This window comes from Peromyscus eremicus, chromosome 11, assembly GCF_949786415.1.
Source record: "Peromyscus eremicus chromosome 11, PerEre_H2_v1, whole genome shotgun sequence".
NCBI lineage: Eukaryota > Metazoa > Chordata > Mammalia > Rodentia > Cricetidae > Peromyscus > Peromyscus eremicus.
The window spans coordinates 28,067,667-28,081,450 of NC_081427.1; the positions used below are offsets into that span (position 1 = coordinate 28,067,667).

The following is a 13,784-nucleotide window of genomic DNA, read 5'->3' on the forward strand; positions in this document are numbered from 1 at the left end:
GTCAAAGGCAGAAAAGAGTGAAGAGAAGAAATGGCTGGGAAAGGAAGGATTGTACAGGAGCAAGGGGATCCAGGTAGTGCAGTCACCAGTCAGTCAATGTACTGTATGAGTGTTAGGAAAGAGGCAGGAAACAGTGAGGACAACTGGAGGTTCCCCAGCAGGAAGAGGGAAAGAGGAGAACCCTGGGAGTTCCTTGTGTTAGGGAAGGAGGAGGCCTGTAAAATGCCAGAGTTCCGGGCAGGCCTCTAAACAGCCAGATTTCCAACACCCTCCCCCAGGTAAACCTAAACATTATGACTTCTTTTCCTTCCTGGCCACACCCAGGGACCTGAGCAACAAGCCCAGCATTTTCTTCAACAGCCACCAGGTGCCCAGAGTGAGCCCCAACAGGAACAATAGGACATCCAGCAGGTTCTGCACATGCCATGGCTGTTGAAAGCCATGGGGCTTGAGATGTGCTCCTCCCCCTGTTTGTAGGATGTGGTCAATCCAGCCCACCAGACGCTGGGAAGGTGTCAGGGGGTGGGAGCGCCTGATGGCCCTGGCGGCCATTGCTGCAGACTTGTACCTATGGGCAGACACAGAGAGAGTGTGTTACTAGTGTGCTGTGCCAGTACATGGGACTTTATAACATACACACACACACACACACACACACACACACACACACACACACACATCTTTTTCTTTTTTTTTTTTAGATAGAGTTTTTCTATTTACTTTACATATCAACCACAGTTTCCCTGTCCTCCCTCCTTCCACCCCCTAATGTCCCCCCCCCCCCCCCAAACACAATCCATTCCCAACTTCTCCAAGGCAAGGTCTCTCCTGGGGAGTCAGCAGAGCCTGGTACATTCAGTTGAGGCAGGTCCAAGCCCCTCCTTCCTGCACAAAGTCTGAGCAAAGTTTCTCAGCATAGGCACTAGGTTACAAAAAACCGGCTCATGCACTAAGGACACATCCCGGTCTCAATGACTGGGGGCCCACTAAACAGTTCAAGCTAAACAATTGTCTCACTTATCCAGAGGACCTAGTCCAGTACTATGGGGCCTCCTCAGCTATTGGTTCACAGTCCATGTGTTTCCACTAGTTTGGCTAGTTGTCTCTGTACTTTTTCCAATCATGGTATAGATATCTCTTGCTCATATAATCCCTCCTCTCTCTCCTCGATTGGACTCCTGGAGCTCTGCCTGGGACTTGGCCATGGATCTCTGCATCTGCTTCCATCACTCACTGGATGAGGGTTCTATCATGACAGTTAGGATGTTTGGCCATCTGATTACCAGAGTAGGTCAGCTCAGGCACCCTCTCGACCATTGCCAGTAGTCTATAGTGGAGTCATCTTGTGGATTCCTGGGGACCTCTCTAGCACTCTGCTTTGTAATAGCCACATCTTTTTCTAATATAGACCCATAGATCAGCTTCAAACAAAATTGCTGGCACATACTTGACAACTAAAAGTTCAATAAAAAGATAAAAAGGAAAACCTTATACAGAAGGATCAAAATTAACCCTGGAAGGGAAATTTTTAAAAATGTCTATGTCTGTAAGGATTGCACCTATGGTACTAAAGGTGTGCTCACATTAAGTATATTCCAACACAGGTGACAGGATGTCTGTCTGATTAAGTGATTAGGACATTGAAACCTAAGTATTTAGTCCTGTTTGGCTGTGAAATCATTGTGCTAGATGGGCTAGGGAAATGTGGATCACCTGTTTTTGTATTTGTGAAAACTTCCTTTATATCAGGCCTGTCCTGGGCCCTAGGAACATAGTGGAAAATGATACCCACTGATCCTCATGGTGCATGCTTTCTATGTGCTAGTGTGCAATAGGCACAAATTGCCGAGGGCTGTGGGTGTATATAGCAGGTGACAACTAGTGTTTGTGGTGATATTTTATTTGTGCTGAAATGTGGTGATATTTTATGTGTGCTTCAGTAAATAAAGCTTGCCTGGAGATCAGAGGAAAAAGTCAGCCACTACAAGTAAACAAAGAAATCAGGCAATGATAGCATTTGCCCTTAATCCTATCATTTGGCAGGCAGGATCTCTGTGTGTTCAAGGCCACACTGGAAACAGGGCCAGGTGTGGTGGCACACACCTTAAATTCCAAAACTAATTACCATGGAGGTCTGGAGGTCTGTACAGACAGACAGGAAGTGACAGAGCTGTGTAGGCAGAGGAAGTGGTGTAGCTGAACAGAGAGAGCACATTAGATGGCAGAACAGCAAGGCATACAAATGTGGGTAGACAGGAAGCAACTTGCATTTGGAAGCTGCAGAGTTGGTGAGGTAAGGTTTGCTGCGGCTTTCCTTATTTCCCTGATCTCTCTAAGGCTTTCATGCCTGTATTTGGCTCTGAGTGTTTTATTTGATAAGACCATTTAGAAATTTGTCTGCAAAGTTTGACAAGTTTGACAAGCCGACCCAAAAGACACATAACTCCCTAGTAGGAAGCCTCCCTTGACAAAGCCCTGGAGTTACTATTATTGACCGGTTGCTCCTGTCTGTAATTTTTCTCATGTGCTACTGTATTTCTGTCCTAAAAACAGCCATGGGTGTTTTCCCACTGCTTGTGTGTTTATCTCGAGAATATATTCCATCTATGGGCACACATATAGTTGTGGATGGTCAGGAAGTTGATTTCTACTTAAGCTGTATAATTTTGATATATAGAAACTATACTAGGATATTTTACATTACTCAGACTGACACAGGATTCTCAGTCACAAAGATAGCCTTTTACACAGACAGCTAACTTTAGACTTCAGAACAGATTCAAAGCTGGCTGCTTGCCCCTAGAGACAAGTACATGAAGCCATTTTTCCAGGTGTTGTTTTGCTTATTCAAGGTCAGAGACTGAGCAACTTTACACATAAATTTCTCAGTTACTGGCCCTTTGCACACAGTCCCAGCCTCAGCAGATATACAGGCTCAAGGTTCAGCCAAGTGTTTACTTATTGTCTGGGATAACTCACCAACTTAGAGCTACCTGCACCAATCAATGTGACATTACTAGCCTAAGAGAAACCATGTGACTTACCTCGTGTTGTGAGAACAGATAGGGCCGTGAAAATGTAACTTATAAGAGTTTGGCTGGCTGTAAGAAAGCAGCGGCAGTATGGAGAGAGACAGCTGTGTAGATTTATGTGAGAACTGATGCAGAATGTGAGTGAGGTGTGTGTGTGTGTGTGTGTGTGTGTGTGTGTGTGTGTGTGTGTGCGCTGAATGAGAGATGAAGACAGTGGCAAGGTAGAGGAGGAAGTTGTGCAGAATGTGAGTGAAGTGTGTGTGTACTGGATGAGAGATGAGGAAGAAGAAGCATTAGGTAATGTAAGAGAATGAATGAGGGCAAATGATATGAATGAACAGTGTAAGAGCTGGGCAGAGGGTAAGAGTGAGTGTGTGAGTGTCTGTAGGTGCATGTGCTAACTGAGGAATGTAGCTGAATGGGCAGAGAGAAAAATGTAACATATAATTGTCTAAAGTTGGGCAGAGAAGAAGAAGTAGTGTGAGACTAAGATGAGAGAATGAATGAATGAATGAAAGAATGAGTGACTAAAGAGTTAATAAACGATGTAATAATGTGTGAAAGAATGTAACAGAGTAGAGAGAATAAATGTGTAGATATAACTGTGCCAAAGACATTTATAGCTGTGTGGAGACTAGGAAAATGAAACTGTATTGAAAAGAGATATAGAAGAGAAATGTTTGTAAAAGAATGATATGTACATATGTGAAAACAGATATAACAGTGTATAGAGATGTATGGCTATATGCATGTAAAAATAGACATGTAGCTGTCCATACAGAAGGTAGCAGTGTAGAGATATGTAGCAATGCAGAGACAGAAGAGTCAGAGGTCATTTTAAAGATGAAGTAAAAGAGAAAGTTAACATCAGAAAGTATGTATGTTTTCTTATTTTACCAGAGAGATAAGAACTGATTTCTAAATACCCTCAGATAGAAAAAGCCTAGTCCTTGCTGCCTTTGTGTAGTTTCTTGATTACCATGGAGGTGGTCTTGGACCAGGTTCTCCATAGGCCATTGATAAATAATGACACACATGGTGGAGACATTGCAAATATTTCAAGTGTTAAAGAAAGTAGTGTATGATGAGTGAGCTCAAGCACAGAAAAAACAATAGCTAAAAACATATTCTCCTAAGAGGATAACGTTGGAGAGATGGTTCTGTGAGTTCAGCACAAAGACCCTGAAGAGGGAAGGTCAGCCCATTAAGGACATGCAATTGTCCTTGTTGTAGTTTGAGTGAGAACGGCTCCCATAGTCATATATATTTGAATGTTTGTTTCTCAGTTGGTGGACTGTTAAGGAAGAATTAAGAACTGTGACTTTATTGGAGGAGGTTTGTCACTGGGTTGTTTCAAAAAGCCTACACCAGGCCTAGTCTTGATCTTTCTGCCTCCTGCCTGCAGATCAAGATGTAAGCTCTCACCTATTGCTCCAGTGACATGCCTGTGGCCACAGTCACATCCATGATGATCATGGACTAACCCTCTGAAACTGTAAGCAAGACCCAAATAAATGCTTTATCTTACATGTAGCCTTGGTCATGGTACCTTTTCACAGCAATACAATAGTTACTAAGACCATCAACTTCTGATACAATTGGAATTCTATAGGTATATGATGAATCAGGGAGATTAGCCACCTAAAGAACATGAAAATGATCTCTCCTACTTCAATTGTAGTTCTATTATAGGTACCCAAAATATAAGAGAGTATAAAGATAATATATGTATAAGAAATCATCGCACCATATCAGGTAGAGGCATAATCTCAGCACCTCACCTAAAATTAGTATTAATAACAAAGGAAAATCAGGACTTTCAAATATCACACATGTATTATAGCACATCCCACAAAATTCTGTTTCATTGATAAACAGACTATACAGAACATGTGTTCAGGCTAAGGTACCCCAACCCCAGAGAGCTGCATACCTCTTGTCTTGTATGATTTCTTTCAGTGTAAGTGCAAATGTCTCTGCCTTGAGTGTCTCTAGCTGAACAGAAATACCAATTTTCTTTGCTTCTACTAGGATCATGTTTTCAGGTTGGTCTCCAAAAAAGGGAATCCCCACCATGGGTACTCCATGCTGGATGGCCTCTGTTATGCTATTCATTCCCCCATGAGTAACAAAAAGACGAATACTAGGATGAGCTGTTGCAAAAGAGAAACATGGTCCAATATTTCACTATGCAAGTTTCAGATACCAGGTAAAGCAGCAGAGCCAAGAAATACCACTGTGCTGGGGAGAATGGATTTACTGGTGTTGCTTTAGAGATTTGCAATGTTCCAGGATGTGATACCCAGCCTTCTCTCTGCAGAGAGATGCCTTACTTCAGTCAAACTCTATCTAGGAACTAGAACCCAGGGACAGCTACAAGGACAGTGACAAGCGAGGCAAGTTTCCTTGTCCTTCTACTCATCCTCATCTTCTCCACTGATGCTTTCTTCTTCACTTGTCTAACCTTGGCTTTCTCTTGCTTTTCACATCTGATCTCACATAAGTCTATATTCTCTGTGTTATCTGCTCTATTTTGAGAAGCTTACAGAAGGGGATGGTAGACCAGAAACTTCTGTATTTACAGGTCATGTCTGTTGCTCCATATTGAAAGCTACCAAACATTTCTTATGATCATAAAGAAATCATCCCAAACTATACCTCACTCAAAATCTACCCATTTTCCCTGGAAAGCAGGTCTTTTTCCTATTGTGTAGCCTGTGATTTTCCTGAACAGAGATCTATGTGAAAAATTTCCCAGCTTCTTTTGAGTCACAGTCTTAAGTACAAATCAGATTCAGCCACTGAGTGTAGAAAAGTGTATCCATAAAGTCACACAGAAACAAATAATTTGAGGGGAGGTGGCTTTAGGGAATACTCCATTGCTCAAGAAATCTGTGTCTCCATATTGTATTGTGAGCTTACGTGTTGTGGTACTCAAATATCTCCTTATGTCCTAAACCACACAACATCCATGTTGTAAGTGTCTGAGTTTTCAGCTCTGCTGACAACCAACATGTGTCTGCATGCTTACATTCATATGTGTGTGTGTTTAAAAATACCAAGGATTTCTCACATCACTGTGAGAATAGCGGCAACAAATGGTGGCAACTGCCCAAAGAATAGTTATAGATCACATGTTGGTCAAGATTGTGTTGGAGTGATCAATGGTAAATACTCTTAAGTTCAGTAGCCAGGCAGGAAGTATAGTATAGGCGGGATAAGGAGGGAGGAGAATACTGGGAAGTAGAAGGCTGAGTCAGGAGACACTGCCAGCTGCCGTGCCATGAGAAGTAAAATGTAAAGTACCAGTAAGCCACAAGCCACGTAGCAACTTATAGATTAATAGAAATGAGTTAATTTAAGATATAAGAACTAGATAGCAAGAAGTCTGCCACAGCCGTACACTTTATAAGTTAAAAAAAAAAAAAAACTCTTAAGTCAAGGCGACATATCTATTTAGGGAACTAAGATCTGTATGAGATGAAAAGGATGAGGAAGTTGTTGCTATGGCCAGTCTAGAGCACAGACTGATTCTCCCAAGAACCTTAGCTGCTTCCACCTGCCTGCTGGACATATATCTTCACCTATCAGCAGCCTTTTCTTCTGCAAGTCTAAGCACACAGACATCAGTTATCTATTAAGTCCCAAAGCAAATTGAAAGAAATAAAGTAACAGGTCTAGGAGGTGCTTACCCAGAAGGTCAGTCTGGGGAAGCCAATCCATGATTTTGACATTTGGAGCCATACTGACATCTTTGGGCCAATGAGCATCCTTACATGTCCACAGCACCCCTTGAGGGAGGTGAGCAAAGGCACTGTTCATCTCCTTAATAAGTTCTTTGGTCTGATGCAGGGTTGCTATGGAGCCCAGTGCCACAAGGACAAAACCTGAGTCTCCAAACTTAATGATAAAATCTTCCAAGTCCTAGAAGAAAAATAAAGAAGTTTGAAAAAAGTGGTTTGTTAAAGCAGGTATGAAATGAAACAAGACCAGTTGTTAAATAAACCCATGCCTTGGTTGCTTGTATTCGATATGATAACACTCCTTTCATAGTCCCTGTATAGCTGTCTCTGGAGTAGTTACTGCATTGAATAGCAGCCATCTCTTCAACTTTGTGTGGATGATATATTGTGTACTCCAATAAACTTATCTGGAGGTCAGAGAACAGACCTAAACCTATATTAAATATAGGTTTAGGCAGTGGTAACACACACATTTAATCCTAGCATTCCAGAGGCAGAAATATGTCTGTATCTGTGTGAGTTCAAAGCCAAACTGGAAACAGCCAGGCATGGTGACACATGTCATTAATCCCAGGAAGTGATGGCAGGAAGCAGAAAGGTATATAAGGCATGAGGACCAGGAACTAGAGCCTTTTTAAGCTTTTAGCTTTTAGCAGCAGTTCAGCTGAGATCCATTCGGATGAGGACTCAGAGGCTTTCAGTCTGAGGAAACAAGGTGAGCTAAGGAACTGGCAAGGTGAGGTTGGATGATTTGTTCTGTTTCTCTGATCATTCGGTGCTCACCTCAATACCTGGCTAGAGGTTTGTCTTTATCAATAAGACCTTTTAAGATTCATGCTACACCTTCGGGCTCATGGATTGCTCTTCCAAGCAAATACATACACCAGATTTTATTTGAATAACTGATTTGTACTGCTTAAAATGTAAGCTCCAGAGTAATCTAATTGCTAAGGGCATTCTTTTTGTTTAATAACTTGAGGCCCTTCCTAACTATTTTTGACATCATTTGTATTATTTTATATTCATGCTAGAAATTCAGTATACAAAGTTTCTTCACGTGCTGTGTGGCATAATGTCCTCTCCTCTGGTGTTGTTTTCTAGCTTTGCTTACATAGTAATGACAGATTTAAAGAAAGGATTGAGAAGTATTCCTTCCTGTGGAGGTGGCACAAATAATCATACAGGAACTGGCATTCATTCTTAAGTGTTTCATTTAATTCACCAGTTAATCCATGTTATATCAGACTTCCTTAATGAAAGACTTTGTTATTGATCAGTCTAATTTAACCCCATAACTTTAAGATTTTCTATTTTTCTCTTGAGTCAGTTATGTTAACAAACATGCATAGGAATATGTCCACTCATGTAGATCACCTAATTTGATGATATATCATGTTTGTATAATTCTCCTATGTTTGATAAACACAAACATTTAATATATAGACATTATAGACCCATTCAAAAAGGATATCCCTCTTAGTCATCCTCTACTCCTTTCCTAGGGTTGGGAGGGTGGCAGCCCTAGGAACTGCTGTGGTTTTTTCAACTATTTACAAGCTCTTAGTAGGACCTGATTCAGAGCTGAGTTAAGCTCTGTACTTCCCCCTGCCAGAGGCTAGTAGTCATGGATGGGTAACATTCTTCTTGCTAGCTTCCAATCTAAGACAGTTTGCTTGATGGAAAGTGTATCTCAAGGAAGGATAAGGCTGACTAGGGAAGAAAAATGACCTAAGGCAGGTCTATCTAAGGAGTCTGAGGGACCCTTTAAAATATTAGCCATTATGTTGCCATTATCATGATGCTTTCAATCAACCTGAGTGATGTTGACACCAGGAGCTTGAACTTCTACAACTGTAAACTAAATAAGCTTCTTTTTATTATAAACTCACCTAAATTGAGTTACTCTCTTATAACAATGGAATGTAGATCCATACATGGCATAATTCATGTTTATCACCTAAATTTTATTTTTTACATATTTTATATAATAATTGCTAAATACCTCTAGTAGAATGTTAATCCCTTTAAAGTAAATCAAGTATAAAAATTCTCAAGAACTTTCTATTCTCATCAATTTGACTGTATTTTACTTATAATTTGAACCACACCTCAAGTGTTCAAGCTTGAAAAGAAAATACAATATATATGTCAAAAATGTAAATATATAACAACCATGTTAGAATAAGGTACAATTTGACTTCTTTCAAATATATAACAAAAGATATGTGATCTTTCAGTTTGTGAGTGAGAAATATCTCCAAAAAGAATCATGTTGCTGTGAGTACCATCTGGAATATTAAGTAGAATTTTCGAGGACAGAGATGAGTGAGACCAATGAAGTTAACCAGGAAACAAATCTGTACATGTCATCCATGTGGAACACAAAGGAGGTTCTGTAATCAAAGACTAAAAGCCTCAGGCTCATCTGTATTACCTAGCCATGAAAAATTTTAAATTAACCTCTGGCCGTTAGCTGTTAAGTCAATGATAACCAAGCTACAACTCATAGACCCACAGAGGTTAGGTGTAGAGTAAGGGACCATTGAGAATGAGAAGATCTCATTAAGAAAGGAAAGTAGACTAGAGAGTTATTAGTGGAAGTGTGGGTCTGGGATGCGGGTATCAAGTGGGGTGGGAGGAGATTGATGAGGGAGGGAATACAGCGAGACACAGATAAAATAATTGGACATTTTAGGGGTAGAATGGAAACCCATCATAATAGACACTTGCTAAAATGTATACATATATGAAGGTGATCTCAGTAAAATTGCCAAATGATGTGGGAGACAGAGTCCCAACTCGCCATCTCTTGCCACCAAATGAACTTGCAGTACCATAACTGAGTCAATCTAATTGAGATGTTGGACAAAGGGGTCCCACAGGAATTCCCCAAATAACCAATGCAGTTGCCAAAACTATAGGTTGCTGTCCACAAACTGACAGCAAGGCTCTATTGCTGAAGACAACACGTACACAGACCATTGAACATGGAAAAAATGAACTGTTGCCTATATAGAGCTGAGGCTCTAGCAACTTTGGTACAGAAACATACTCTGCACACACACACACACACACACACACACACACACACATGCGCGCGCGCATCCATTCTTGTGATTTTATGGGATTTATGATTATGTACAAGAGCAGGTCTCTGATTCTTGTGCCTTCTCTTGCACTCTTTTCCTTTCCTTTGTTTTTCTTGTGCAACTCTGATGTGATATTTTTGCTTTTATGTTATTATATTTTATTATCTTTTAGAAGACTATTTGGCTTCTAATAGTGACAGAGTGACAGAAATAGAGTGGATCTGGGTGGGAGCACAGGTGGGGAGCTACTGGGAGGATAGAAGGAGGGGAAACTGCAATCAGGATATATCATATGAGAAAAATTGTTTGGAATAAAAAGGGAAAAGAAAAGCTTTTAAATGAGTTTAACAGAAAAGGAACTAGGTATGGCACAGCCTTGTATAAGTGACTTGCTCCATTAAGGAACTTGTGTAAGAAGGTGACAAGGTACATGGAAGAAGGTGGCTCCTCTTTCCCTGAATAGAGAAGTTGAAGTGACTGCACTGGCTTCATTGAGACAACATGCACAGAGACAAGTAAAAACAAGGCCTAGAAGGCACATCTTCCACTTTCTAGGGAATATCCTGTAGATGTAACCAATCATCTTATTAAATAAGAAACACAGAGCCGATTCAGAGAAGAAAGCAAAGAGGTCAGAGCTAAGATCCTCACCCTTCCTGCTTCAGCGATCCTCTTCAGCCAAGAGAGCTCTCCGAAAAGGGCCTACTTCCTGTGTGTATGTCTTTATATAGTCTAGCTGTTCTGCCTTCTCATTGGTTGTAAACCCAAACACATGACTGCCTCTGTAGAGACTTCCAGGTCTTCTATGGTTGGTATTGAGATTAAAGGCGTGTGCCTCCAATGCTGGCTGTATCCTTGAACACACAGAGATCTACCCAGCTCTGTCTACCAAGTGCTGGGATTAAAGGCGTGCACCACCACCACCACGCTCTTGCTATGGCTCTAATAGCTCTGACCCCCGGGCAACTTTATTTATTAACATACAATTAAAATCACATTTCAGTACAAGTAAAATACTACCATAATATCCCATCATTTATGGAGCTGTCAGTCATCCACCATGCACCTTCAAACACAATCCATCCCCACATCCATGAATCCTCCCAGTCATCATTTCTCTTAAATTCACTCAAAGCATCATGTGACCATCATCTCCTCATTTGTAAGACTTGATTAGCAATAAGCTGGTTCCAAAAATTGAAACAAATTACCTGCAATGAACTAATTCCTCTGCAAGGAGTTGTCTTCTATTATCAATTTCCTTTTGCTTATCTTCAGATAGATGCCAGTGTATAACCTGATGTGATATTTTATCCTCTTTAAAACCTAAGAAAATATCAATTGAGTAAAATATAAATTTATCATACTATACCACACATTATTATGGGGATAAAAATAATTTTATTTTATTTCTTTGCAAAAATTTGATTTTTCTTCTTCAGTGGTTTCATTCTTTTGATCCATTCAATTCTGTAATATGGTAATATTTATTTGTAGTATAAATCCCAATTGATCATAAAAAAAACCTGGTGCCAGATACTAGGGTAAATGCTAAAAGATCAGAAAGACAAAGGAGGAAGCCACAGCCACCTCTTACCTTGCCAACTCCTCAGCCTGAAAGGGCCAAGCTCCTGTCTTTTCCTCCTTTATATTCCTCTCTCCAACCAGCCATATCACTTCCTGTCTCCACCTCACTAGCACTGTGATTTAAGGTATGTGCCTCCTAATTACTAGGATCAAAGACATGAGATGCCAAGGGCTACAATTAAAAGTGTGTGCCACCCCTATGGTTAACTAGTGGCTAGCCCAACACTCTGATCTCCAGGCAAGCTTTATTTGTTAGAGCACAAAAAAAATCACCACATTTATTGAGACTTTACAATAATACAAGAACATTTATACAGTCTACAGTAATGTAAAATTCTATCAACAGCTTTCATTTAAAGACACAACTATTATTTTTCACTTTACATGTGAAAAAGTATAAAGGAAAACAGTCTAAAATTATTCATTAACTTTGTCACTATAGTGAGTTAGAGTTTATAGTTAACTACAAGTCAGTTTAACTGCAGAGTCCCTGCATTTCATAGGAAAATTAAAATGAACTATGCCAAGTGTTGATATGCTTGTTTGCCTTTTTGTTGCTGTCCATTTCACGTTTGGAGTTTGTTTGGTTGGTTGTTCGTTTCTTTGATTTGTAGCAGGGTTATGTTTAGTAGCCCACATTGGCTTTCAACTCACAAACCTGTTTCTTGAGGCAGCCAAGCACTTGGAGTATAAATAGGTGCCAGAACAAAGTGGTGTTTCCATGTTTGTTTGTGGATTATTTGATCAAATTCAAGGGTTCTAACTTTAGTTTAAATGCTTATTCAAAAAAAAAAAAAAAAGAAAAGAAAGGAAGGAAGGAAGGAAGAAAGAATAAAGAAAAAAAGAAAGAAAGAAAGAGAGGAAGGAAGAAAGAAAGACAGAAAGAAAGAAAGAAAGAAAGAAAGAAAGAAAGAAAGAAAGAAAGAAAGAAAGAAAGAAGCAAAGAGAAAAAAGGAACGAGAAAAAGGCTGCCATGTCTTCACTGGCCTCTCTGGCACTTCTTATTACTCGTGTATTGTTTAACAGTCTGATTGCAATTTTGAAGTTTAACTCCTGACATTTTCAACCTATATCTGTCATTTACAGAAAAAAAAACTCAATCCATCTTTTCTTGCTATTTATGAGAATTTTAAATCAAGACAATTAGGTCAAAAACAGAATCCTCACATGAGACTCCCTGGAGAGTTTCAATTAGTATTCGAAGACAGACTATAAGATTGAGACTTCCTTTTCATTATTCCTGCATCATGTGTCTCAGCCCAAACTTATTTTAGAATCTGAGACTCAGTCATGATTATAGATTGCAGCACATACTATGAATGTGTCTCCTCAGTGGAAGGACTCTCACCTTTGTGTCTGCAAGGCAGTAGTGCTCATAGTAAATAGTTAAGATGGCTACCCTGTAAGACATAATATCCAGCTATATAGATCCAACTGAATGTTTATGCCCACACAACACAGATAACAATGACACAGGATCCTGGAAAATGCCCTTTATATCCCTACTGATTCCATATCTATAGCTAAAAAATGCTATTAATGATGTTGCATGGAAAAGCACCCACAGAATCTTTACAACACAATCAAGGGTTCACTTCAAACTTGATTTTAGTCTTAGACCTCTCAAAATTGTCATTCTCTTTGACAATTCTGGTTAGGTCTCTCTGGAGGAAGTTGCAAATATGAGAAGCTCAGAAAGACACCCATCATCACTGAGGGAAGCCAAGGAACAATCAAAAGAAGGAATTGGGTGTGAGTCAAGGGTTATAAAAGAACATATATAATAATTTTAGAAAAAATTACAAGGGACTTTCTTTACATTTTGTATCTCTAAATTAGTAATAATATCAGAGGAACTGCACCAGTAAGAAACATTATTAATGGCATTAAGGCATATCAAAACAAAGGTTACAAAGACCCTTGGATACTTTCCTCAGGTGACTCTTCTTAACCCCCAGAGTATAAATTGCCTGATGCTCTGATGCTCTGAATAAAACTAGCTATTGCATGAGACTAGTCTACCTAATTTATTGACTTCATTGTATCAGGCCCTACTGCCTCTAGAGTGGTGAACAAACCAGCAGTGAGTATGTATTGACATGCTTCTGCAAAGTGCATGCATATTTATTCCACCCCCCCCCAAAAAAACCCCACAAATGTGTTCTTATGAAATGGACTATGCTGTGCCTTTATATTATGATGCCAGCATTTGTAGTAATATTCTTTCAGGCATCTTTTCTTTATAGATCAAAAAACACTGCAAACTTCATTTTTAAATGGAGATAGGGTGTGATTATATTTTACTTCTATGATAATAAAATTTGTTTGGAGCT

The 13,784-nt window shown here is 39.7% G+C and overlaps 1 protein-coding gene across 1 annotated transcript in view; it reads right to left on the minus strand.

The window, feature by feature from the left end:
* Window positions 1–241: 241 nt before the first annotated feature.
* The window catches only part of LOC131921652 (UDP-glucuronosyltransferase 3A1-like), a 44,086-nt gene continuing 30,543 nt past the window's right edge, over window positions 242–13,784 (minus strand). The window contains exons 2-4 of the mRNA XM_059276381.1: window positions 6,725–6,956; window positions 4,966–5,185; window positions 242–568 (exon numbers count right to left, since the gene is read on the minus strand). Coding sequence (XP_059132364.1) covers window positions 292–568; window positions 4,966–5,185; window positions 6,725–6,956 — 729 coding nt within the window. The 3' untranslated portion in view covers window positions 242–291. The remainder of the gene's footprint in view (window positions 569–4,965; window positions 5,186–6,724; window positions 6,957–13,784) is intronic.